Here is a 23,877-nt window from a genome sequence, read left to right on the forward strand (position 1 = left end):
ATACTCTGTCACATCTCATGGCATCAGAAAGGCAGTGGGCCAGTGATAAGGTCAGCTGAGGTGCCAGCTGCCCTGTCTGTACAAGGTGGGAGGGCGCCCATAGGCAAGACTGCTCCCTCTGGCAGCTCAGGGGGAGTGTTGAGAATCGCCATCCCACCCCCTACCCAGAACCCCATTCTGAAGAACAGCATACATAATGGGAATCATCCCAAGAGGAAACCATGAGCTAGGCGCAATCAACCCAGTCACAGGACGACTGGGCGGTCATAACAGGCCCGGGGAGGGTTTGGCATGGCCAGTATGTTCAAACAGTTAATAACCAGGAGAACAATCGTTTATGTCCAAATTGACCGACACACTCATGGGTCGGGTGCCCACAGTAGGTCAATGATAGCCAAAATGTAGGCGTGACATCCTCCTCTGGCGTCTGGGGTGCAGCAGTGACTCCATCTGGAGTTATTCGTTGTCACTGAGGTGGCCATTATCAGGTTGGATAGGGGAGGCCTTGGGAGATGTTCCCTGCGTCGAGATTTGTCATGAGAATTTGATTGTGACCTTGCATCTGTGAAGTAGTGGGGCTTCCCATTGTGGTGGATTTGCAGCTTGGCCGGGTAGAGCAGGGAGTAAGTAATGTCCACCTTTTGTAGGAGTCTCTTAGCCGGAAGGAACTCATGACAGGCTGCCTGCACTACCAGGGTGAAATCGGGATAAAATGAAACTTTATTGCCCTTTATTGCCAGGAGGAGGGTGTGAACCATGGGACCTATATGCAAGCTCAACAATAAGGATGGTCAACAATGCATCCGCAAACGGGGAAGGAAGCATCGTTTTGATGAAGTCTTCCATCTTGCCAATAGCCGTGAATTATGGGGCCCCTATTATGCAGAGGTTATTGCATGAGGAACTTAATGACTTCAAGGACTTTGTCCATACTTAACAGGTGTTCACCAACAGTGGTCTGGGTATCCTCCATATCGCATGTGTGGGCCTGCTTCTGATCCAGCCGGTCGTCATATTTATCCACCCACTCCTTCATGTGGTTGAGGCGGCTGGTGAGGTCCTTCTTGGTGTTGATGGCTTGCAAGCTGTTTTTAACATCCAGACGTATTGATACGCTATGTGACCATCCAGGGGGGTCTTCCACAGCCCTCTCCGCCTATTCCTAGACTGTCTGGTTCATCTGCGACATTTTCTTGAATGCTAGCTTTGACTTGCGCGCCTCTGGCTTCCCCTTGAATCACAGCTGAGCATGGCAGGCTGTCAGCCAGTTTTGTCTACCTCTGACGCTACCCCCTGCATGGGGGAGGTCAGGAGCACCTGAAGGGTAGTCCGCAAGGGGTCGCCACCTCCCAACCACCAAGAGGGTGATAGTCTGTGGTGTGCAGGAGCCAACATGCAGGTCATGTGGTTGAAAGCCTTAAATGTTGGATAATTGAAAAGATAACCCACAATCCCAGGGGAGGAGATATCCTGTCCAGATGAAACACCAGGGAATGCAGATGGATACATACGCTTGAAACAGTGGTGCAGGGATTAAACGAGTTTGAGGAGATCAACAGACAAACCGGTCTGTTGGGTCACACTTAAGTACTCTGTTAACTATTATTCACACATAACTGTAACACAATATGTGCCCTTGGGCGCTTCCATTAGTTAGGAACCATTCTAACTGTTACCACTAGCTGAGGGTGTATCATGCATATTGATATCTGAGAGATAAGCCTCATTCTATAGAACTCTGAATAAATGAGGAATATAACTATCTGATTTGAGGTTTAACATTACATATGGTTCCATGGCCATTGGTATTTGTGAATACAAAAGTCAAATTGTCTTCAATCACTGCATTGAGACTTGTATGTTTTACTCATGCTAGACGGAATGAGGAGAATTGTATATTTTTGAAATTGTGATAACAATGACATCTTCCATACTTGGGTGCTTTATTACTCGAAGGATAATAAACCCTCCGTTTTTTCCTCCCAAAAGTGGGCAAGCCTCAATCATGGAAGTGAACAATTTTGATATTTATTAGGATAGTTTTAAACCATTCAGCTAGGGTGGAACCCCATAATAGTTATTGATCAAGTTGTTGTTTATCATGTTGGTGAAGAGTGGTGCATTTTCACTTTCTCAAGGATCTTTGCTGTGGGTGAGAGACCAAGATTGGCTTCTAATTTGCCAAAAACTCAAAATAGGGACTCCAGCAGTGAAGCTGTTTAGGTATGTTTGAGTTTCTGCTTAACCTAATAATGGTCAAGGGCTAAACTGAAGATCTTTGTAATGAGGCAAGTTTGCATGCTTTGACAATGTTAGTGTTGCAGATTGTCAGATCGTATTTGGGGAGTGGGGTGTTAAAGGCCAGTGCTACTGGACCCCAACCATTTTTTTGAGGGAGTTTGTCACTGATGGTCCGGGGCTCATCCTACTATGTCTAAACAAACTCTGCCAAGTACAACCTGCACTGCACTTGACTTTCAGAGTAGAAAGTGGCTCAACAGTAAACCAACAGATAGAATAAGGTATTGTCCACATCAGAGCTTAGTTTGTTTCTATAGAAGAGAGTACTCTAATCTCATATTCTAATGGAATACTACACAACTCAATAGGAATTGCAGTTACAGGGCTGTTCTCAACTACAATTGCCAATAAAATGCTGCAACCCCCCTCAGTACCCCTTCCCTATTCTAGAACCTATCTAATGCCTACCATCCTCCAGGATGATGTGGGCATAGGCATTAATGAGGCAGAGTTGCAGTTCGCTTCTATTTACTCCACTAGAGAGATATGGAACTCTGTTCAACTGTCACACACCGGCTGTTCACTTGGGAGAAAGGTATGACATCCTCATGTCAGATTCTTCTGCAAAAAGCTATGGCCATCAGTAGAAAAGCAATTTTGCGGTTGGAAATGGCCCGATTTTAAGAGTTTGGCTGTTTCCGACTGCAAAAGTGCCTTTTTATATATGTACAAAACACAAATTGCGATTCGATAACATATTTATACAACCTTTGGCATGAATTCACCCTGTAACCTGCCTAATGCATTTGCGTTTCCAGTTTCCATTTTTAAACTTGCTTTCTTTTTTTTTCTTCCTAGATCCGTCATTAGATATACTCAGGTATACTATACAGTGAGGGCATTTTCTCCATGTGATTGGGCACCTTTGGCTAAATATCACACTCATAATTCCTAAATCACCAGTAGATTAGGTTTTTGATCCTCAAAAATTGCCCTGATAGATAACGACAACCTTTGCCAAGAAACATGTTGACCTTTATGTACACTACCTTATGAGCTGCATTGGATCATTCCCTCCACATTCAGCCACCCGCTGCTTTTAATATTAACAAGAAGACCCACATATTAAATATTTTAGGGTACCTCTAAGCTCATTTTAATTCACACTACACCAATCTACATCTAGAGCACCACCATTCACACTTCACATTGGCGTCTTATTTTAAAAAGACCTCTGGAAAAGGCCCCTTCAGGAGCCCATTGGGCATTGCAACACCGGCCCAACGAAGAGCTGCCCGATGATGAAGCATGACACCCACCAGGGTGTGTGGGTGCTCTTGATACCGAGCAAGTGGATCCCCTGATCTGCTTTTCAGTTTCTCACTGACCTTTCTCCCAATTCCCCCTTGATGTTGGAGGAACTGCATACCTTATTGGAATGCATAAACTTTCAGTGAGCTTGTATACTGGACCTAGAAGCAATCCTACTCCCTCCTTTGTGTTTAGGCTCCTAGGCAAGCCAGGCCAACCTTCAGCGCCATCATCAAAAAGTGCAGAGACCAGGTAGTGTTCCCTCACCACTGTGAGAGACTGACAGTCAGGTACATAGGAACCCTGGTAATACAGTTGCCCCTGGAGTATTCTGAGGAGCACCAGCTTCCTTTGTCATGAAGAACTTATACATTTAAACATATTTGTTTTTAGAACTGGTTGCAATTATATTCTATTAAACATAATTTTGTGGCTTCTCCTTAGACATAGTCTGTGTGCAAATTGATTGCTCGCATAGCAGGTAGTAATGATGATGGCTCTAAGCAGGAGTATCAAAACAAGATCACAATGAAGTATAGGATCTCTGTACCCGGCTGTGATCAGCCTTTCTGAAGTAGTAACCAGCGACAGACAAAAGGGCAGGCCCAACTACAACCTTCCTCACTTTGAACCAAAGAACTGCAGTCCCTTCCCTCACTCCCACCATCTACCATAGGATAATTCTCAGGAAGAACATTAATTAGCAGTCCTTTACTAACAAGATCCTGATTGAAGGTCTAAGGGGAGACGTGACCCAATCCTCCTTCACTTCAGCATCTGGGTCTCCACCCTGCACCACAGGAAATAAATCCAATAAATGTGCACTGCCCGGAGAAGCTATTTCCACCCTTCATCTTGTGACGTGTTAAAGCAGGGGCCATGAACAATGGATCCCATTAGTCCCAGTACTCAGACTCTCACCACACACAGAGTTCTACTAAGATTAATGGTTCAGACTTATTGCACACACATGCACTTGACATGCACATGGAATGTCAGCACAAGGATCTTGGCTGAACTTGACATCAGTGGGATCAGCAGACAAGACTAATGCAGAGTAAAAGGTCTAGTCATACTACTAATTCACAAAAAAACTGTTACGCTACCACAACCATTTTCTGTGATTCACTCATGGTACGGACAGGACACTTTGGGTACCCTTCCAGGTCACAGAACAGGTTCTGAACCGCACATTACAAGAAACATTCCTAAGCCTCTGTGTAGGCTTGAGATTAACATGATGCTAGGGCCAAAAGAAAAGGTCAGGATTCCAGTTTCTCATGCAAGTGGGCACTCAGGGCACGGTTACATGGCCTTTCAGTATAAAGTGGGCATTCCTGTGCCAACAATAGACTAGCTAAAAGGCCAGAATACGGATGCAATACAAAAATAGGATCAAACAAGTATTGACTTGGTGTCTGTTTGCATGTAATGAAGTCTAGTAAGAACTATCTTATCCTGTTTATGGATTGCACCTCTGGTCTATGTTTTTGAGAGTTGACAATGACTCTGTGAGGCAGATTCCAGGCATTAAAAGTAGTAAAAGGCCAGAGCTAGACGTTTTGTGGAAGATGGAGGTGTGTCACCAAAGTGTGCGTATGTGTTAGGGACCGGGACAACATTCTAGGACAATTTGATTCTTGCTGCCGATACCACGAAATTACATTCTGTTTAGGAAATTATTAAAAACAGTCCTGCCAGAAGAGCATTCCGTCACGAACCTGTTGCAGAAAGATTCCGTCATCCCCTTAAAAGAACCTCTCCTACCGATTCCAACTATTTGAGAAAACAATCAGTCAAGCCCATCTTCCCCTCCTTTGTAACTCCTACCACTCCCTCAGTGGTTAGAGCCCTTGTCCTGCTAAGAGGTGGGGAGGCACCCACAGGTCATTCCTACCACAGAATACAATATTGGTAAACTCACAGAATAAGTTAGCTGAAACAGCCAGCAGTGCATAATGTACTTTACATAATCCTGAATTAAATACATTGATTTGTTATGGAGATACAGCATTAATTAAGAAATCTGTATTTATCAAGGTGAATTCTTTCCAATTGTCAGCCAACAACAACCACTTGTACATTGATCTGGCCTAGTGACATACTAACAAATGCCCTGCCTACTTTATTTTGACATTTCATAATCAACATTTTAAATTGTGCTGAAATAATTGAGGTTAGTGATATAGAAAACAGTATCCATGCACTGAGGGCTTACCTTTTTCGTGGGCACTTTTATTTTAAGGAATTCTGCTTCTCGACTAAGCACATGCCAAGGTGCGTGAATTCTGACGAAGCTGCATCCTTGAGACTTGATCTAAAAAGTAATTAATATGGTATGTCAAAGTTGTGGTTTCCCAAATACATACATTTATTAAAAAAATATAAATAAAGAACAAACACACATTAGGTAGCATTTATTAAACACGCATTAGTAAAAGCAATAGTTCGGGCCTAAGCATGCAGGTGAGAAGGTTATATTTTATTGTAAGCATATGCCACAAAAAGAAACACGATGTTGTCGTCTAAATGTGGTTTGCTGTCTAAATGTGGTAAACACTGGTTTGCACTTAAAAAAAGTAAATGAAAAAAAAAAATAACCATTGCATATAATATAGATGAAAAGCATGGGGTGGACAGGTACCAAAACTATTTTTAATGTTAATGCACAACACAGGAAAATAGGATTCTGAATAGTGCAATGGCTTTGAAATATTGTAACCTGAGAAAATTGGGCAAACACATGTGGATGATTTAAAATAATTAGCAAAGTAAAGGATTGGCTTATTTGCATTGGTATTTGTTATGGGTAGACGTGCACATGTTCCAGGCAAAATGTTAACACATTGGCAGTCCAAACTTCAGTGCGGCACCCCAAGGGCATCATGGGTCCCATACTCACTGTTCTTCTGGAACCAAGCTACACCCAACTAAGAAGGGCCAGTCATGGCAAAACAAGTCTTGGGTTGCTTGTGTTCCAAATAAGGAAGGACCTGGCCTGGCAGGTTGGGCAGACTTCAAGATCAAAACTGATTTGCATATGGCTGTGCCTAAACTGAGATGGCAGGGTGTGTGAAATAACGATGGACTGTGATGTGGCCTGAGTAATTACCAGTGGCTGAGATTAATTCAAACATTACATTCATCACTTTTTTTGTATACCTCAGTGACTGAACTCTCTGTGGCACCACCAAAAGAAACATGCAAAACAAGGGCTAATCAGGTGCTCCCTCGCACAGCTGATCGCTGGCCCATGGGCACATTCAGCAGAAAACATGAGATGCCAATGGAGGAGGACACTTCTCTCTTGTTTTTCTTTGTCCCAAATGGACTGTTTCTCATTGGGAAAGCTGTGTTTTGCTCCACGTGGCATCCGCTAGCCATCAGGAGCACTTATTTCAGGCTTTCTGGTCTCTACAATTTCATCAATTTTTCAGTAACCCATTTTGCTTTAGAGCTCTACCTCCTGGCACAGAAGTGGTCTATTGTCTAAGTGCCAGTTCTACTGAGCCCAGGTCTTCCATAGCAGTAGCCCAGTACCCACAAGGCAGCACGCCCTTCCTGCCTACACGCTGGAGGTCCCACAGCCTCCTTTGGCCACTTGCAGGGCATCTGGGTCAGGGGAACTCTTATGGAGGTCGCACCGCTGCACAACCAGTCTATAGAAGATTAAGGAGAGCACACCAGGCTTCCCCCAGCAGGTCCATCCCTCTATCGACACCCAAAGGTTATGATGGGGCAGCATCACTGGCCCTAGAGAAATGAATCATAGTCCCTGGGGGGCAACTTAAATTAGAGGTCCTTGAGTCCATCCCTACAGTGCAGGTCAGGTGTCATCTGTTATGTTATGTTAATGGCCCTTATATAGCACAAAAATACCACTGGTCTCTTGGCACTTACCTGAAGGCTATGATAAGCTTGTTTGAATAGAAAAGTTTTCAAACGTTTCCGGAAGGGAAGGAGGGCAGGCTCTTTCCTCAAACTCTCCGCCAATCCATTCCATACCTCAGGTATCAAGACTGAAAATGCCCTGCCATCCATGGATGCTTTACTAAAGCGTGGGCAGGTCAGCAGGTTCGCCTCTGAAGGCATCGATCTGGCACATTCTTTGATGTAAACTGGCTCAGTGCCATACAGTGCCTTGTGTGCAATACACAAGCCTTTGAACATTGCAACCAATGGAGATATTGCAGCAGAGAAGTGGCATGCGCCCATCTTGGTAGCTTAAGTAACAATCTTGCTGTATCATTCACCTGAGCTTTTCCAGCAACGGCTTGGACAGGCCCGTGTGCAGGGCATTTATATAGTCCAACCATGACAATATCATTGCCGACACCATTGTCCGCAAGGTTGAAAAAAAGAAAGAAATGGAACCTGTTTCCGGAGCTGTCTCAAGAGATATTTATGCCAGAGTCATATCCCCAAGGTCTAGTTTGTTCTCAAAAGTGTCTTCCTTGTGCAGTGGTTTTTAAGTGAGGAGGGAAGGTTTCAGAAGATATGCACTTCTGTCAAAACTTAGGATGACATCAAGCCACACCTGCCCCAACTCTCATGCTCAGCATTCTGCTAATTTTCAAAATGGCACCTTCAAGTTACCTGTTGAAAGACCGTCTCAGAGTGCCTACGCCCTGTGCCAAATTGACAAAGTTGTCTCACCCCTTCCCTCCCAAACCTCTTAGATAAGCCTCTCTTATGACTGGCTCCAGAGGTCTGGCTACTCTCCTATGTTTCTGTTGGGTTGTACCTTCCCAGGCCAGGTGCAGTTTAAATAGTATTTAGCACATACAGATTGCATCTCCACCTTTTCCTTTCTTCAGACCAGGCCTAATTACTGCTCAATGACCTTACTGTGTGGGGAAACCAGCAGAGTAGTTAACGTGGCCCAGCTAGGTGATTCAAAGGCCAGAATCTAATTAGGAGCTGGGCTAGAGCACTAGGGAGTGCAGCTATGTGGAAATTAATGGTAAGTCTGTATTTGTGATCCATTTTTAGGAATGGTGTGTCACGCTAGATTTTAGGTATACGTATGGCAAAACTCAATTTTTGTACAAACTTCACCCATAATAAATAATACAGTAAAGCTCTCTACATACTTCAAAGAAACACTACAGATGTACATTCTCACACTAGTAAGTTCGCTCATAATGTAAGGCCTGCTCAGGTCAGCATCAATGTATTAAGGGCACACTCTGAAACAGGTTAGCTGGGCACCAATACCAGGCTTTTTTTCATCTGACATTTACAAGTTCACATACCCCCAATTCCAACGTGACACGGTCAATACAAATGGTGGAACTATTCAGGCTTTATGCACATACCTTCAGTGAGTGCTTTCAGTTATCAGCTTTATGAACAAAACAACTAACATTCAATTCCCCAAAAAACATGAGCCATCAATTCTATTCTTTTGTCTCACAGTGTTAGACATCCATTCATACAGGTATGTGCTCAAAACATGGCATCACCTACAATTCCAAATTTCATCCTTAAAATTCGTGCTGTAGTTTCGTTACATGAATACCGAACACCTGGAAACTCCAAATAACCATTCAGTTTCCCGTGGGAATCCACTCTAAAATGTCAGTGGAAAATTGCCTTACCGCACGATTTCTCGGTCAGTAAAATCAAAACGTACACTTTCAAATTAGCAGCTGTAAGCACTCCAGATTACGCCTGGTTTCAAAACGCCACTTCTGTACACTGGACATGAATCTGCACAGTGTGACACTATTTTGGCCAAATAATTTCCGCCAAAGAAACTCAGTCTCTAATTAATATTTTTCTTGTTGTAGACACGATCAAATAATGTTGGACCAAGACAGTTTTTTTCATTTAAGAATATCCATAGGCATGCAACCTTTAGGTGCTGGCAAACCACCTTCTTTTAACATGTATTGCCGCAAATACATTTAACTACACCTATTTTTCCAACTGAAATGTATGTGTGTGTGCATGCGCGCGTGTGTGCGTGTGTGTGTGTATGTATATATATATATATATATCTCTATATATATTTATATATATATATATTAGTTAACACTATCAAGTCTTCACAAAACCCATATGCACTGCACACTCAGAAGATGGAGGCATGGTCAGTTATCTTAGCCTTCCATTGGTACGTTTCTTTTAGAAGGAGCCCAGTATGATACTTCTATGTACAATATGGTAAACATTGTATCTATGGTTTTACTTCAAAACGTTTAATGATTCTTAAAACTAGAGTAACATTCCTTTATATGGTGACCACAGACTGTTTCCTGAGCAGGGTCGGCTCTTCCATTAGGGCGGAGGAGCGTTGCCACACTGTTTTCTAGCAGTGCAAGAGGCAGAAACATAAAATGGTATTTTAAATACCATTTTATGTTTCTGCTTCTCACACTGCGAGAAAGCAGAAGGCAGGGTATGCCTGTTTGGGGGCAGGCAGTTTAGCAGGTTGGGGAGGAGTGTCATGCGCACACTACATTTTCTCTATGTAGGCTGCAGGCAGCCTACATAGAGAAAATGGCCTCCCTACAGGCGCCCGGCTGGGCGCTGTCCTTTCCAATCACAACGCTGCCATTGCAGCGTTGTGATTGGCTTAGGAAGGGGAGGGAGGATGCATGCTTGATGCTTCCTGTTCCAGGAAACGCGGTAGTCTGCACCAGGCCAGGAGCGGATGCGGCGCTGGACCCGGTGAGGTAAGTAAAAAAAAAAAATGTAACCCCTGCACGAGCACCCCTCACCTGCCCCCTCACCCTTGAGTCATGCAAGCCGAGGTTCAAAGTTATAAATAAATTATTGGTTGAAAAAAGTACTCGTCCGTGAACTTAATATATTTGTGTTTCTTATTTTATGTGATGTTCAATTACAATTTGAACAGATTTATATTTTGTTAGAGGATTTAAATTCAAGTGCTGGCCCAGAAAAGGCTGTACATATGGGGTGTGGATCTATGTACTGAGAACTGTCTATTCTAAACCATGATCACCTGCCTTTATTGAAAAAAATAAGTGAACATTCTCCTAATTTCTACACCATCATTTGCCGAGTCAGCCCTTAATCCGACATACTGGAAGGATAGCCACTTACCTTGTACCGGTCTTATATTAAGATGTGATTCGTTCATTCAAAAATAAAACTTAATTACTGTTGAATATTAACTACTAATCAATTGTTTTTCAGCATCACTATCATCTCTTCAGGAGTATTTCAACAGTCCCCCAGAAATCCCCAACCAGCACATAACTCTACTTCAACTCAATCTACTCACAAAACTTTAATCCACAACTTTGTTTAACCTACTAGCACTACATAGAATGTTAGTTCACCAGTCATGTGATGTATCTTCTTGTTAGAATTTGGGTTGGCAAACAAAAGCAGCCTAAGAAATGCAGGAAGTACAGTCCTAGTCAGGGTAAGCCAGATACACACCATAAATTAACCTGTGCTCACCCTCCGGTAGCTTGGCACAGAGCAGGAAGGCTTAACTTAAGAGGCAATGTGAAAAGTATTTGTGCAACACTTCAAAAAGTAACACAGTGAAAACACCACAAAAAGACTCCACACTGGTTTAGAAAAATAGATTAGAATTTGAAAAATAAAACAAGACTAAAATGACAAAAACCAAATACGTAGAAGTCCTGCCATCAATTTTAAAGAATAAAAGGGAAAAATAGTGCTTAGATGCAATAAACGCCTATGGGGTTTATCAGGCTGCGCTGGACCGGGGCAAAGTCAAGCGTTCAGGCCTACCGTAATGGAGCGTGGTCCAGGTACAGGATCCACACAAGGCAAGCTGAACAAAAGTGCCTTGGTCCAGGTCACAACAGCAAGATGAAGCTGAGTGATGCATCAAATGTGGATCTCGCTATCGAGGTGATGCGTTGATTTTCTCCACAGAACGATGGCAGTGCGCCATTCCAAAGACAAAGCACCTGATCTGAGATGTGTTGGTTCCAAGAGCCAGCCGCCGAGTTTTTCCATGCAGTCAACGCTATACGTCGATTGTCTCTCCTCTAGCTGTGGTGATGCGGTGGTTCCAAGTCTGATGCACCAGTTCTGTTAAATGCACAGATTCTGCCTCATGCAGCAGAGGATGCGTTGGTTCCACTGAAACAAGCACCTGGAATCCAAAGGACCAGGCAGAGGAGCAGGGGGTAAAACTTTGATATTCTCATGTCTTAGAATAGGAGGCATGCCAGCATGCCCTTGGAGACCCCTCCGGGTTAAAGTAAGTTAGTCCAGCTCTTCCTCAGCAGGGCAGAGGGTAGCAGGCAGCAGGGCAGCCCAGCCGAAAATCAGTCCTTCCAGAGCAGCAGTCCGGCAGAGTGACAGTCCTTGTAGCAGCACAGCAGTCCTTCCTCCTGGCAGAGTTTCTTCACAGGTCCAGTAGTGTCTGCTTTGGTAGGGTGAGAGACCCAGTACTCATACCCAGTTGTGACTTCAAAGAGGGGCTTTGAAGTGCATAGAGGTCCTCACTCCCAGCTCTGGACCCATACTCACTAAAGAGGGTATGCTGCCCTTAGTGTGGGGACAGGACACTGCCTACTTGGGTGTGTCAGCTACTACTTCCCTTCCTGCCCAGGATGACCCATCAGTGTGCGGATGGTCACTCAGTCACACATAATACCTTCCTCTGTGTGTAGCTGTCTAGAGGGAATGTACAAAGTCCAGCTATCACCCACCCCAGATGTGTTTTGGAGACATGCTTCAGGCACACAGAGATAAGAGCAGAGTAAGGACATATTTCTAAAAGTGCCATTTCTAGAATAGTAATAGTAAATTCAACTTTTCTAGCAAAGAGGATTCATCATTAACATTCCAATGATATGAACAATTAAAGATACTCCTCCTCAAAGAGGAATTACAGCCTTTAAGTCTAATAAGGAATTACCAATGTTGACCTATTAGAGGGGTAGGCCTAACAGTAGTGAAAAACTAATTTGGGTCTTTTTCACTACCAGGACATGCAAAACTTGACAGTTTATGTCCTTCCTTTTAATTACACAGCTCCCAGCTCTATGGCCTACTTAGGGCCTACATTGGGGGTGACTTATATGTAACTAGAGGTGTGTTTAAGGCTTGGCAAGGGATTTTAAATGCCAAGTCGACATGGCAGTAAAACTGCACACACAGGCTCTGCACTGGCAAGCCTGAGACATGTTTAAATTGCTGCTTGTATAGGTGTCACAAAAAATGCTGCAGGCCCATTAGTATAACTTACTTTACAGGTCCTGGGCACAGGTAGCACACACTACTAGGGACTTATTGATAAAGCAAATAAGCCAATTTTGGATACATGAATCAAGCAATGTTTTATGGGAGAAGCGCAGGCACGTTAGCATTGGTTGGCAGTGGTAAGGTGCTCAGAGTCCTAAGACCAACAAAACGAAGTCAGCAAAAAGGTGAGGGAAACAGGCAAAACGTTTGGGGGAAGACCACCCTAAGATTGTCAGGTCTAACACCTCCTTAGGCAAACAACTCCAAATCATTAGATACTGACTCTCGGTGTCTCTAAATGTTGCATCTCATTTTTAGAGCCTGTGTTGTGCACTGTTTTTAAAGTGCAATCACTTACTTCCAACACTCACCCCATGAATGGTGCATATTCTCAACAGAAATACATTTTGAAAAATTCACTTTCTACACCAAGATGAGTTTCACACTCTTCCCTCTCTGAGGACTGATTCTGTGTTCGAGCATCTGAAACATAGCTTGAGTTCTGTGTGTTTCGTCGCAGTAATGAAAATAAAGAACTGGTGTGTGTATTTGAAACTGTGCACCCCAAACTAGAGCGAAATACACTGTACATTTTGCAATTTAACGTAAATGTTTCATAAAATATTTCCAAGTGCGACACACGTGTTATCACTCGCCATTTGACATACACATATCATTTTAGCGAATATACTAAATCTATTCAACCAACGTCCATGTCATGTAATCTGGAACATTTTAAGCAAATTGTATTACATTCTCTCAGCCCCATATAGATTTTTGGCCAATTAGGGACAACAATCCAAACAAAAAGACTTTGGCGAGGCCTAATATTTTTCCTCAAATAAAAGAAGACCTTTTTTAAAATGTAAATATTTCCTACTAACTCCAATTTCTCTGGAAGCAAGCAAAGCAATCTGATTAAAGAACAGAGAGCCATAAGGCAAACTGGAGATAAATATCAAATAGTCAGACGATGATTATAATTGTGTTCAAAGCAACGAATACAAATAAGATTTTTAGCCATAGCTTCAATTGGGGTACACTTTATTTGAGGTCTGGCATTTGCCAAGACCGTATGAATTTACTAAAATTGTCTGTTTAATATATTGACTTTCAGCCAGTCGACTTCATTTATTGGTTCCTTATTGTGCAATTTACATTTGTCCTCGACCTCCTGCAGCATAGTGCATGGGGCAGGGAGTCAGCACACGTCAGCCTGGCCAGCTTCACTAAGAGGGACTGCCTTCTACCCTTTCACAAGGAGCACATTCACACATCCAGTAGTTCCTGTAAGTGTCAGGAACGTATACGGCAATGTGTGCTTCTTTAGACCAAACAAATATGTTTGCATTTAGCCAATGTCATTTTTAAGACTGATGACTTCACCATCAATAACGTTTTGCAAAAACCATGACAAAATAAAACAAGTACTTGACAAAGACAAGACGTCTGGTGGGCCATTCCAGGACTATTGGCTTTGCTAGTGGTTGTTTCATATTACATCCTCTATGTCTATACCTTTCATAACAATCCATGGTTAAGTTCGCATGAATACAATGTGAGTTAGATTCATGGCCGACAGTAAGGCCTGCTCATTCTGGTTGAAGACCTTTTACAGGCAGGGTTTGACTAAGGGCTAAAACAGCTGCCCTAAATAATCCCTGTACGAAAAATCATTTTCTTTGTTTTTGGTACATTAATTTGGATTTCATGGGTCTGAATAAAGAACAAATGAAAGTCAATTAATGATGTAGCCCAATAAAAGTCCTGTCTCACAGCATATATAATTTGCAGGAACAAATAATCACCCAAAACTGGGGGGTGCGAGGAGGCTTGGGACAGTGTTACTATGCCTATCCGTTAGGAATAATGATAGCAGAAAGCAGGCAGGATGCCCCACTGCTTCAGACCGCAATTAATGACGTTTTTTAAAGCACATTGACTTACGGATCCTATTAATAATACTGACACCCAAGCGGTAGCAGGCAGTTTTATTATCAGTTTCGGGGGTCCATCACGAATGCCCAAGGCCAATAACTTTGGTGTTATTCAAAAACGTTCTCCATAGACTTGTCTTCTTTGTGGTTGGCTTATCTTCCCTTCTCGACCAGCGTATGGGTCTTTTTCAAATTATTCTCCATAGTACAGGGTTAGTATGGACTGCTAAATAGTCTCCCCTGGATTCCTCCTTTTGTCAGACAAGCCAAGGGCATCACACAGCAATTTTTTAATTACCTATTACTTTTTACTATTTTCCCTACTTTTTGCTGCTCTTGATTTTTATGTTGTGCTTTATAGTTCATGAATTCCTCCAATTAGTGTTTCTCGATTTCCTTTTACTGTCTATATAACTTATTTTTCATCTTGCTTTGACACAATTGTTTAGCTCTGGTTTATGCACACATTTACCACCTCACTCATTGTTTTCTGGTGGCTTCCAGATTTAACATGGGGTACTTCTTTGCCCCTCCTTCAACCCTTCAACTTTTCTGCAAGTTAAAATTCCTGTTCTTCGCATATTAAGCAAGAGCCCTGTTGATCAAATTCCCAACTATGTCTTTTCTGCAGACTCCTTTCTTTCGTTTTTGGTTCATTTTGAGTTGATAGTCTTGATAATGCCCATATACTAAATTAGCTATGACTGAAATACCATCAACTATGTAAACAAGCAAACCAGGGGCTTGACTGTCCTGTTAATCAGATTTATGATGTGTTCCAGATGGCCAACCACTGTTACATTAAGTCACATATTCGTATTTTACACTTCTGTATGGTAAACATTTTAATACTCTATTCCTGATCTGCCTTTTGAGCATCAAGCACCAAAGTATATTTTCTACTATACTGCTGTGAAATATTTTATTAATAATTCATTAACCCTGGTTAGTTGCAATACTGGTGTACTACTTTTTGGCACCATCTGGTAACAACTGGAATTCAAGTTTACTGTTATTGCTGAGTTTTTGCTGAACTATTGATTACTTGTACTTTATATTCCAAGGGAACCACTTTTTTTCTTTGTGCGGTTAAGAAACTATGGAATTGGCAGTTTTCCAACCTGACATAATAGTACAATCATGAGAAATGTTGTCCTTTCAAACGGTTCAATATATTTGATGTCTCATGCAATAATTAAACACAACAAGGCGATACATAAAACACACAAAGATGAAGGAAGGCTGCAATAAGTCTAACTGCTGGCAATACCTCGGGGTAGCAATCCAACCCATCATTCTTTTGCTCACCATGCCACCTCAGTTTGGACACAGCCATATGATTAACACAGTCTGAGAAATTCAATCCAAAGTAGTAACTATTACAGAATTAGTAAGTGACAGAGCGCCTTATTTACAAATTGTCGGGCGGGTTACTCTGTCACAACACTTAACATTTTTGTGTGCACCTCTCCTCCTTCCCTGCTGCCAGTCAGCAGTGATGGACCCACCCCAACACTTGTCTTGGGCTGGCCGGCTGCACTGAAAAATAGAATGGCAAAAAGATCATTTTATTACAGTTTTAATCTTCATTTTTGCAGCAGGGTGGGCAACATTCTTCCGACCTAATGAGGCGGCTGGGGCTGCTTGAAGCCCACTCAGAAAGAATTTGACACCAGCCTATTGTCACTCAAGTTCCATTAGAGCCTGGGCAGGGGAAGGAGGAAATTCCACATCTAGATGTGGAGGGAAGTCTAGAGGTTTCTCCCACTTCAAAGCTGGCACCAGGTTTAAATGTTGGACCCTAAATCTAAGACATTTGGACACTACAGAAGAAGTACAGCCCTTCTGCTTGAGCCCTGCCCGGCTCTTTGCATAGGAAGACTGGACCCTTGATCCTAGGCGGAGGGAATCCAAGGGTCAACTGGCTGACCGTGATACACAAATAAAGCGAGACAAGTCTCTCGCTAATTGAAGGGCTGAGAGGCACTCGCGAGGGGAATGTACCCTCCCGTGTTGTAACACTGCTTCACAAAAAGTACTCCCCTAATTAATTAACCGTTTGAACCGGTTACCTGTTTAGAAAGGATCCTAAACTGATGATGGTGGAATGTTCCTATGTGAAGCTGTGGATAGCGCGCCACCAGGAGGTGGGGAAGGAGGCACATCCTTTTGTTTTATATTCCATCACACACCCTAGTGGTGTCATGCTTCATCATCGGGACACCCTGACGTCTAGAAGTCAGGGTGGGCTCGACCATGTTTCAGGGTGCTCTTAAAGAGATGTTTTGGCCAGGGGGGATAAAGATTAAAAGTCCACTGTCAGATCCCAGTTTCCCTTTATTCTTGGATCTGGCCGGGATATTTAAATGAAAGGATTCGGGTCATATGGGATATTATGGTCCTAAGACCCTATTGCCGCTGGCTTGATGGTGATCTCAGTTCTCATACTTAAATTTTTCAAGGCCTCTCTCTCTTTCTTGCTGAGTTTGTCAAATGTGCTTGTCCTCATGGGTAACTCCCCAACCTCCTTATATACTCTCTCATCAAAGGCGATCACCTCTGGGGGCATCAAGGATGTTGGTGGAAAAAAGTTGGATTTTAAACGTAGGGTGGTATGGTTATGGTCCTACGCTGGTGATTCCTTGTCCATAAAGAATGTTTTTATCCATATTTTACGGAAGAATTCACTCAACTCGCACCGTATCTGGAACTTGTCCAGGTATGTGGTTGGCACGAAACCAAGACCCTTGTCCAGGATGGCAGTTTCTTCTGCACTCAGGGTGCAGTCTGTCAGATTCACCACTAGTCCCGTGTTGCACTTGTGCCTGCTGTTGGGCCCTTCGTCATGCTCCGGGTGCTCACTGGTGTGTTGTTGTCTTCCCATTGTACTTGTTTGTTCGTGTTGTTCCTTCTGCCACGTCGTCCTCTTCTTCCGCCCTGTCCTACAAAACGGTTTTGATTGTAGTTGGACTGGAAGAATGGTCCTGTTTGGTAGTATGGTGGTCCGTGAAATGGCGGTGGACCATGAAATGAGGCTGGGCCGAATAGACTGGGCCATGGGTACATCTGGGGTGGTTGATAACCTTGATTGTAATGCCCTCGTCTTGGTCTCCTAGGCCTGCCTCTCCAGCTCTTGTTTGAACCGTCACTAGACCAGCCCTCTTGTTCCGATTCTGAGTTGCTTAAGTCATCTTGATATGAGGATCCCGACTCTGAGTTGTCCTGGCCTTTATAGTCGTCTTTTATGTAAGGGTATACTTTTTCATGGGCACATTTTTTTAGATCTTTTTGTAACTTGTTAACCTTACTTTGCATTAAAAAGTCCTTGTGTTCGCCTATCTCTTTGTTCACCTCCTCTATTATTTTTTTGTAGAGTGTGATCTTTATTTCGGTCATCAGTGCATCTTTACTGGTTTTTATCTTGACCATAATAGCTGCTGAGAGGCGTTTTGCGGTGTTAATAATAAGGATCAGCCAATCGCGTGTACATCGCCACGCGATCAGCGACCATAATTTTTTTTAAATCAGCGCCAAAGACGGGGGCGTGTCTAGCTCAATCTACATGAAACCGACTGATAAAAACAGCCTGTTGCATTTTGGGAGCGCTCATCCCCGCGCCCTAAGAGAAAACCTACCTGTAGGTTAATTATTGCGCATTCGAAGGAACTGTGCTGACCTTAATGATTACAAAGTAGAAACTGAAATAAATTGGAGGAAAGAGCATACCCCAAAAGAATCATAGAGAGAGAGAAAAAAAGATTTCGAAATACCTCAAGGGAGGCGCTACTGGAATCAAATCCGAAAGAGGAGAAAGATACTCTTATATGTGTAACAACATATAACGCTTCTTCAAATGACATCAAGAAAATTATCAACAAAAAATGGTCAGTCCTGGCTTCTAACAAACTCAAGTTCAAAAAACCAATGTTTTCATTCAGGAGAAATAGAAGTCTCAGGGATTCCTTGATACACACAGATTTCCAGAGAGCAAAAACAATGCAGCAATCAATACTCTGGAACCAGCTGACAGTTGTGGGCCACTACCTCTGTGGATCGTGTGTGGTATGCCCTTTCAAGGAACACACCGAAGCAATAGACCTTGGGATGCACCGTGCATGGGAGCAACGGTCACACACCAATTGCAACAGTGACAAAGTAATCTATCTCATCAAGTGCCAACTCATGTATGTGGGCATGACAGGGAGAAAAATAAAGGTGCGTATAAGTGAACCTAGAAGCACCATTAGGCGGACAATCATGGCGACCAAACTGACAGCTCACTACGTGGAGAAAAAACATACTGACATGGGCCTTTGGTGGACAGTGGTTGAGAAAGTCAAGGGTGATGGTCACATCACAAAAACTTTACTGGAACGCGAACAACGGAGGGTTTATAGATTGAAAACCCACACAGGATTGAATGATTCCATACCATGATAGGAACAGATGAGCCAGCATAGATGAGAACATACATATAAGGAAATGGTTCAGGCGCAACACTACACCCTGATAGAGCCTGGTGCCAGTTCAGGTGACAACTGTAACACAGGGTAAACATTTGTTGAGTCCCTTAGCATTTTAAGTCATTAATCCCCCACCCCCCACCATGGGGTCAGGCAAGCCCTGGTCGTTGGGGTCGTGATCAAAGCACGATGACCAGATGCACGGTTTACACCTGGCAAAACATATGCAGCTTGACATAAAAATCGAAATATCGGCACCATACCCAAATGGCTGCTTTAACATATAATACTTGAATGACCCCGTAAATATAAGACACTCCATCGCCCAACATGGACGCATACACGGGGCGTGTACAAAATTATCATAGGGGGCTTCCAAGTTGCCCACCTTAACAGAATCTCCACTCGGAGACCACAGGACCACAGTGTCTAAGTCTGGCCATACGGTGGCAAACCCAAGTAGTATAAACATCTAGAAAATAAAATTCAACCAATCTGCCCCTACGTTGATCTATCCAAATAGAAATGTTAATTTGGATATTGTACTTTCCATTTCTGCATTTACACTTAAAAACTACATTTCCTATCACTGCCCTCATATCAGGGAACGTCCCGACACTCTGGCTTGCTCCACCCTACATTTCCCATCAAACCCTGGGCGAGCGCGATGATGTAATTGCGCGACCCGGAAGGGGGCGGGGCTACGCATTCACAAAGAAAATGGGTTTCTTTATAAACAGCAGAGTCAGGTCACTCATGGCTCCAAGCCGCTGGGACCCATACTGAATCGGACATACAGCGGGGCAGGACCCTTGATGGCATGAGTAATTTGTGGAAAGCAACAAAATGCAGGTACGAGCAATTTTGACTCCATTAAGGGGCAGTCCCGCCATTTAATCTCACGTTCTGTTTCCTTTTCCCTCTCTCATTTTTCTCTGTTTTTTCTTACACTGTACGTTTTAAACCACGAACCCATATGAACCTGTGCACTATCATGACCATATAGTGTTTGACTACAGGGCTACCCCATTACTATGTGAGGTCCAGTGTGGAGTATAACCTCTTCCAAATTGGGGTAAGGCATGCGATTACTGTGAACTGGATGAGTGAGTGTCACAGCGATTTTTAATGGCAGGAATGTATGCGAGCAAATGACACGGAAGTTTCATTTAATGTTCTACACACAACAGTATGCGACAAATTGCCGCCACAACACGGGTGTAACACAGCTATGAATGTAATGCAGATACACACAAATGAATCACACACATATTCCTATAAAGGTTTATTCATAGCTGTGTCATGTCACCTTCGGAATGTTCATTCACGGGGGCAACAGCACAACCCACAATGCGTGATCATTTGAGGAATTTGAATATGATACTATGGTGGTTATTATGTTGTTTTTGTCGTTCTACAGATGGAGTGCTCAATTAAAATACTTTCACAACTAAGGAGCAGCTATCTGCCCTTAACATAAATAGTGCAGGGAAATTCCCATACTATATAATTTCCAGGGGGGTCACAGCCATCGCCCTTCATGAAGCATAAGCAGACTGAAACATGTTGGCAATAGGGTCTTAGGACCATAATATCCCATATGACCCGAATTATTTCATTTTAATATCCCGGCCAGATCCAAGAATAAAGGGAAACTGGGATCTGACAGTGGACTTTTAATCTTTATCCCCCCTGGCCAAAACATCTCTTTAAGAGCTCCCTGAAACATGGTAGAGCCCACAGGGTGTCAGGATGTTCCGATGATGAAGCATGTCACCACTAGGGTGTGTGTGGCACGCTATCCACAGCTTCACATAGGGGCTTTCCATCATTGTCAATTTAGGAACTTTCTAATCAGGTAACCGGTTCAACTGGCTGACCTCCTTTTCTGAGCTACAGGGACACAGCCAGGTCCAGAGGCCTCCCTGCAACTGCCTAGCTGCCTTGCTGAACTGGACATACCTGGATCTGCAACGGGACCTACTTGAGCTCTGCTGGCCTCTGCTGGAGGGCGTTCCTGATCCCCAAGAGGTGAATCCCCAACTCCTGGACCAATACTGGCATCATAAAGAACTCCACGTAGACTAACTGGATGTTCCATCAAATCCAGTGTAAAGCTATACAAAGCCTCGCTGCACACCTTCAAGCTTCATTGGAAAGGACGTCATGCCCCACAAAGCATCAGCGCACAGCTACCAGCTTCACCCTAACAGATGCTGAGTGACACTCAGCCCAGCAAAGCCACACCGCAGAAAGGCCAGCTTCATCACAACTGATGCTGAGTGGCTCGAAGCCCAGCAAAGCCTTGCTGCACAGCTGCAAGCTTCATCAGAACAAACCCCGAGCAATGCAAAGCCTCACCAACCAGCCTCCTTGAAACCGACTCTAGATGACACTAAGCCTTGCAAAGCAAAGCCGTGCAGAGCTCTCACAAAGGTACAACTCTCAGCGGGACATACTAGGTCCTGTGCCCGCCCTGCGCTCCATCGCTATTGGCCTGAACTTGTGACTTTGTCCCGATCCAGCACGACCAGATAACCTCAGTTTACACTTTGTGCCTTCTAATGCTACTTTTGTAAAAACCTTAAAAATGTAATCTCTCCAGTTATACTGATTGGATTTTTGCCTTAATGGGCTCAATTTATTTATTAAATCCCAATCTATTTGTATAAACTGGTTTCGGATTGTTCTTGTGTTGTGTTTTCACTTTATTACTGTTGGTATGCTGGATTAAATGCTTTACACGCTGCCTCTAAGTTAAGCCTGACTGCCTTCGTGACAGGCTACAGAGGTTTAAACGTAGGTTTATTTAGTGACTTTTGTGGTTCGCCCTGACAAGGACGGTGGTTGCTGCATGAGTTGGGCTTCCACCCCTCAACCAATAACCGAATTTCTCACAATTAGTGACTTCAAGAATTTAAAACATCACCATTCAAAAGAGAATATTCACCTGCATGTGAGTGTCACTGAGTGCAAATCTTTAAAAGAAGGAACCGGCATTTTACTTGAGGGAGCCATTTAGACTGCACCATGAACACTCATCCTTCCCTGCACCTAACAAGGTCTTAGAGAGTCCTGAAGTGGCCCCTAAGAGGACCAACATGCATGTCTAGTGTATTTTTACCCTTATTTTGATTGTGGACAGGAATAGCATGAGGAGTGTGGTGCTCACCTGTAGTGTGCCTGGACTGGGTAATGCAGTGGCCAGCATGGACACATCTGGAGCTTAGATGCTGGTCATTTCTCGTCCACTGTCCAAACCACACCTGAACACAGATGAACCATTGACGCAGGACTAAATAACTCTTTTTAAAAAGCTTCTCCTTGACTGGTGTGAGGCACAACATTCACACGTGAATGCTTGCCCCATCGTCACAGGTAATCAGGGTGCATCTATCAGGGCAACGCCTTCCAGCGCCACCAGTCTAGTGAAAACGCTTAGTGCACTGAGGTCCTCTAGTGGACACTTTAGTCGTAGCAGGCACACTGTCGAGTCTTCTCTATTCTTAATAAACTGTGCATGGCAATCGAAATTATAATTATTCACATTTGTTGCCCCAGCTAACTACCCGGTACATTTTAAAGAATCGGTTCAAAATGTCACTAGCTTAATTTTGATTCGCTTTATTTTAAGGTAGATATTCACATAGCACAAACGTGGTCTTGAGTGGGCAGTTTGGCGCTTTGCTCAGCAGCAGTGTTCCGCGCGGGGGTATGTATCAATGGACAAATGCTGATGCAACGTCATAGAGAAAGGCAAGAGGGCATGTACATGATACATCCAAATTTACACTTAGAACAGGGTGCCAAGAGGGCGAGGGAAAAGAGTGCTGGTCCCAAGTTAGAAGAGAAACGGGCTGAGATTAGAAGAGTTATTGTGAGAAGCAGTGGGTTTTAGTCACAGCCAGAATGCTCAGCACAGTTGTGTAATGTGTTCGGTTGTGGCTGGATGCACAGACTTCCAGTGTGCTGGCATGGGACACAGTGTGATTTCAACATGATTACTGGTTTGGGGAAAGCCAATAAAGGTCCCTTTGCATTATGGTGAGCTTGCTTGTCATGATTGGATTGTCCGATGACGAGGCTGGTGATGGGTTGGATAAACCCCTCCAAGGAGTCTGCCAGTGGCGATAAGTGCAGCTCATATGAAGCTATTGGGACATTTCGGGTGCAGCTGTGGTAGGTTTGCAAGGGTAGAAAAGATGCTGAAGAGCCCCACAGCCAGTGTGTGTTGGCCATACAAATGCACGGAATGTTCTTGCTTTTCATAGCTGGGATGGACTTTGGGCCTGCTGGCTCTGGCTGCTTTCCCATACTTTGGTCTTAAGGAAACCATCCAAATGTACGGTCTGAACTTTTTTGGCAGTGACATACACTGATGTCTAATAGTGTTTGGCTCATACTGCATATAGGAAGGTTGTGGGCATTTGATTTGCATTTTTCAAGGACATTGGAATATATTTCAGAAATATTTTCAACCATTTATTGTAGGTGCATCATAAACTATATTAATAAATTATAAATTCTGGAGGAAGACAGAACAGGAAAAGTGACACTACATAGTCAATATATATGAAACGTATAATGCTTCTTGTGGCATTGGAAATTAAACATCACATTTTAAGTGTTACATTTCACAAAACTCTTTTTGAGAACATTAGATCTCAATCGTTCCTCAATGTCAAGTGGACTGGACTATTCCTATTGGAATAGGACCAGGCCTG

The 23,877-nt window shown here is 43.4% G+C and overlaps 1 protein-coding gene across 2 annotated transcripts in view; it reads right to left on the reverse strand.

Annotated features, from left to right (window-relative positions):
* The window catches only part of ANO2 (anoctamin 2), a 1,601,761-nt gene that overhangs the window by 955,062 nt on the left and 622,822 nt on the right, over window positions 1–23,877 (reverse strand). For both annotated transcript variants that reach the window (XM_085652609.1, XM_085652610.1), the window contains one exon: window positions 5,771–5,869. In XM_085652609.1, coding sequence (XP_085508735.1) covers window positions 5,771–5,869 — 99 coding nt within the window. The remainder of the gene's footprint in view (window positions 1–5,770; window positions 5,870–23,877) is intronic.

This window comes from Triturus cristatus, chromosome 4_1 (assembly GCF_964204655.1).
Source record: "Triturus cristatus chromosome 4_1, aTriCri1.1, whole genome shotgun sequence".
Lineage (NCBI taxonomy): Eukaryota > Metazoa > Chordata > Amphibia > Caudata > Salamandridae > Triturus > Triturus cristatus.